General features: G+C 44.1%; 1 protein-coding gene across 1 annotated transcript in view; it reads left to right on the forward strand.

The window, feature by feature from the left end:
• ippk (inositol 1,3,4,5,6-pentakisphosphate 2-kinase) overlaps nucleotides 1–4,286 on the forward strand; it is an 18,358-nt gene that overhangs the window by 946 nt on the left and 13,126 nt on the right. The window contains exons 2-3 of the mRNA XM_037679728.1: nucleotides 3,033–3,092; nucleotides 3,355–3,450. Of these exons, the coding sequence (XP_037535656.1) occupies nucleotides 3,033–3,092; nucleotides 3,355–3,450 (156 nt within the window). The remainder of the gene's footprint in view (nucleotides 1–3,032; nucleotides 3,093–3,354; nucleotides 3,451–4,286) is intronic.

Raw genomic sequence — 4,286 nt, forward strand, 5'->3', positions numbered from 1 at the left:
CACTGTGAGAAGAGTTTAAACCAGTTCAGGTCCACTCCGAAGAGTTTAAACCAGTTTAGGTCCAGTCCGAAGAGTTTAAACCAGTTCAGGTCCAGTCCAAAGAGTTTAAACCAGTTCAGGTCCAGTCCGAAGAGTTTAAACCAGTTCAGGTCCAGTCCTAAGAGTTTAAACCAGTTCAGACACTGTGAGAAGAGTTTAAACCAGCTCTGGTCCAGTCCAAAGAGTTTAAACCAGCTCAGGTCCAGTCCAAAGAGTTTAAACCAGTTTAGATGCAGTCTGAAGAGTTTAAACCAGCTCAGGTCCAGTCCGAAGAGTTTAAATCAGTCCAGACACTGTGAGAAGAGTTTAAACCAGCTCAGGTCCAATCCGAAGAGTTTAAACCAGTTCAGACACTGTGAGAGGAGTTTAAACCAGCTCTGGTCCAGTCCGAAGAGTTTAAACCAGTTCAGACACTGTGAGAAGAGTTTAAACCAGCTCTGGTCCAGTCCAAAGAGTTTAAACCAGCTCAGGTCCAGTCCAAAGAGTTTAAACCAGTTCAGGTCCAATCCGAAGCGTTTAAACCAGTTCAGACACTGTGAGAAGAGTTTAAACCAGCTCAGGTCCAGTCTGAAGAGTTTAAACCAGTTTAGATACAGTCCGAAAAGTATAAACCAGTTTAGATACAGTCTGAAGAGTTGAAACCAGTTTAGATACAGTCCAAAAAGTTTAAACCAGTTTAGATACAGTCTGAAGAGTTTAAACCAGTTTAGATACAGTCTGAAGAGTTTAAACCAGTTTAGATACAGTCCGAAAAGTTTAAACCAGTTCAGACACTGTGAGAAGAGTTTTAACCAGCTCAGGTCTAGTCTGAAGAGTTTAAACCAGTTTAGATACAGTCTGAAAAGTTTAAACCAGTTTAGATACAGTCTGAAGAGTTTAAACCAGTTTAGATACAGTCTGAAGAGTTTAAAACAGTTTAGATACCGTCTGAAGAGTTGAAAACAGTTTAGATACCGTCTGAAGAGTTTAAACCAGTTTAGATACAGTCCGAAAAGTTTAAACCAGTTCAGACACTGTGAGACGAGTTTTAACCAGCTCAGGTCTAATCTGAAGAGTTTAAACCAGTTTAGATACAGTCTGAAAAGTTTAAACCAGTTTAGATACAGTCTGAAGAGTTGAAACCAGTTTAGATACAGTCTGAAGAGTTGTTCAGAAACAGAACAGTTGAAATTGGTTTAGATGTTGTTTGAAGCGTTTACACTGGGATGTTCAGTATTTGTCAGGTTGTTTTTCCAACAGCTCCCTGATGCTGATTGTGTTTAAAGAACGTTCAATATGAACTTGGATTAATTTTATGCAAATGAAGCTTTGAAGGAAACATTCAGTTTTTTCATTGACTTCCTTTAGTCCTGGTTAAATGTTCATATTTCCTCTTTGTTGAATTGCCCACTCCTGCTGTAGAGCAGCTGGTTGTAGGAGGATGTTTTCTCTCTGACTGAGATTTGTTCTAAAGCTGAAGTTACCATGAAATGTATATTTTTACATTTAAATATTTTTATTTACACGAATGATGAACACATGTTTCAAGTGACAGTCGTGTGTGAAGTTGTATAAACTAATAAAACAAGGATTAAATGTTGGGCGGGGTCGTTACTGTAAAGTGTTTGACCTTTTAAATGTTCCCTAACAAACCGTCGGCCTTTGATTGCATCATCTGTGGAAAAAGAGTCTCCTGATTCTTAGAAAAGTCTCGGTGCTGCGATTGGGCCAAACCTTTTGAGAAGTCGTGTGATTAGAGGCAGCCCTCCTCCAGAAAGGTTCTGCAGGTTCTGCAGGTCGGCTCGGCTCTGAACCCGATCTCTGACGTCTGTTGTTAAAAGTCCCGGGTGAATTCTGAACTCCTGGAAACATCTGTGATGTTCCCCGCTCTTCACAGAACCGTTTCTTTTGTTCTTGGTCGTGTTTGGACCTGCCTGAAGGTTCTGCTGGGGGGGGGGGAGACTCACTTTGTTCCCCTTCTGCAAGTTTTACTCCACAAAAAAAAAAAAAAAACATTGTACTTCAACAAAATCTGACCAAACAAATACTGAAACTTCTTCTGAAGACATTTTGTACATTGAGACAGAAATGCAGAGTAGAAAGTGAGGCTCAAGCTGTCAGAAGGTTCTGACGGGCCCACGTGTTTTTAAGGGCTGGATAATTTTGGCAAAACAAAAAGAATTCCTGAAAATAATTCTCATGAACAGCAACTCGATGGCAGCTGCTAATAAACCAGAAACTGAACAAGCGACACATTTTCATTTGACTTTAAAAGTACCACGGTGCCGGAGGTTCTGGACCAGGAACCAGACGAGGACTTCAGTTAAAACATCTCAACTTTAATTCTAACTGGAAACAAACGGCTGACGTGGCAGCAACAAAATGAACGGATTCAACGAGTCCAGAAACTGGACTGATCCGGTAAAACAATGAAAATATCAGAACCGAACACCGGGACAAGGTGCAGAACACTAAACTCCATGAACGGAAACTAAACCAGAACTTAAACACAAAACCAGTAATGGTATCAGAACGAAGCTTGGTTAAACTCTGGGATTATGACGGATTAACACGGTTGTTTTTATTTTCACCGCTTGATCCCGGAGCAACCACTTCCTGTAGATTTACAGAAAAATAAAGTTGAGTCTTTTTACAGAATAAAAGTCCTCAGTCCTTGTGCTCGAGGACCCCCACCCTGACCCACCTGCTGTGGATGAATGGGTCGTTGACGGGCCTCTTCAGAACCTGAAGAGCTGCTGAAGAGCCGAGAAACAACGGAACCACAGAACGAGTCGATCCGTGCTCTGATGGTGTAAACTTTAATAACCGTACGAGGACGAACTCTTTTCCATTTAAACCAAACGAGCACGGAGAACGTCCACACGCGCCGAGTTTCAGCAACGAGACGGTTTTTAAACGTTTCTCGTTTCCTGTTCGTTTTCAGCCAAGAACGCTCAGCGAGGAGCGAGTCTGGACCACCCGATCCTAACCAGAACTTTCTCTTGTTCTCGCAGGTCTCCAGAGTTTTACGTTTGCTCAAATATCCGGCAGAAGACTCTGAGAACCCTCCACAGGTGAGTCCGAGACGACGGGACAGAACCCTCTTGTTCTGACCAGACTCAGCTGAACGTGTTGCTTCAGAGACTCTTCTGATGTTAAACTGGTTCTGTTGTCAGAAAGCTGCTGGTTTGATCCTTCACCGAGATCAAATCTGCCTCAGGGTTCTGTCTCGTTAGTCGTGACCGTCTCCTGTCTGCACGAGTCTGAGCTGGACCCTGATCAGTTCTGGGACTCCTGAGAGTCCAGTTCAGGATGTCTCCTCTTGTTGTTGTTTAGACGGTGGAGCAGGCCTTCAGGCAGATCCAGAACATCGTGGACTTCAGCTCCAACGTGATGAGCAGCCTGCTGGGGGACAAGTTCGTCCACAGTGGGGTAAGAGACACTCTGTCCACAGCTGATTGGACCAAACGTCACCTGCACCCAGAACTTCTCCCAGTGTTTTCGTTCATCCCGACGGATCAATCCACGTCTGGGAAAGAGTTTGTTCAAAGTAAAACAGTGAAGTTACCGAGAGTTCAAGTTCTGCAGCTGAAGCCGCATCAGACGGACTGAGACCAGACACGGTCCTGCCGCCAACCAACCCCACGTTAAACACTTCACTTTTATTTATCGTTTCATGTTTCTGTGATTTATTTATTAACTTTTATTTAACAGGCAAACCCCACCGAGGCCTGGGCCTGAAGGCAGACGAACATGTTTTTATTCTGTGGGAGGAAACGGGAGAAAACCCACGCAAGCACGAGAAGAACATGCAAACTCCACAGAGAAAGAACCCAGGTCCAACCGGGGATTGAACCCAGGACCTTCTGGCTGTGAGGCAACAGTGCTAACCACTGATCCATCGTGCTGCCACGTTGCCATTTATCTTCATCATCCCTGCTGCTCTTGGACAGACAGAGTTATGATGAAGAAGTTTGTTGACCATAAATTAACTTGGTTCAGATGAGGACGGCACGGTGGCTCAGTTGGTAGAGTTGTTGCCTCTCAGCAAGAAAGTCGCCGGTTCAAATCCTGACCCGGGGCCTTTCTGGGTGGAGTTTGCATGTTCTCTCTGTGGGTTTACTCCGGTTTCCTCCCACAGACCAAAACATGCACGTTAGTCTGATTGGTAACTCTAAATTATCCCCAGGTGAGAGAGAGAGAATAGTTGTTTGTCTCTGTGTGTCCCTGTGATGGACTGGAGACCTGTCCAGGTGTCCCTGTGATGG

This window comes from Nematolebias whitei, chromosome 7 (assembly GCF_014905685.2).
Source record: "Nematolebias whitei isolate Nwh7 chromosome 7, NemWhi1, whole genome shotgun sequence".
In the NCBI taxonomy this organism is placed as follows: domain Eukaryota; kingdom Metazoa; phylum Chordata; class Actinopteri; order Cyprinodontiformes; family Rivulidae; genus Nematolebias; species Nematolebias whitei.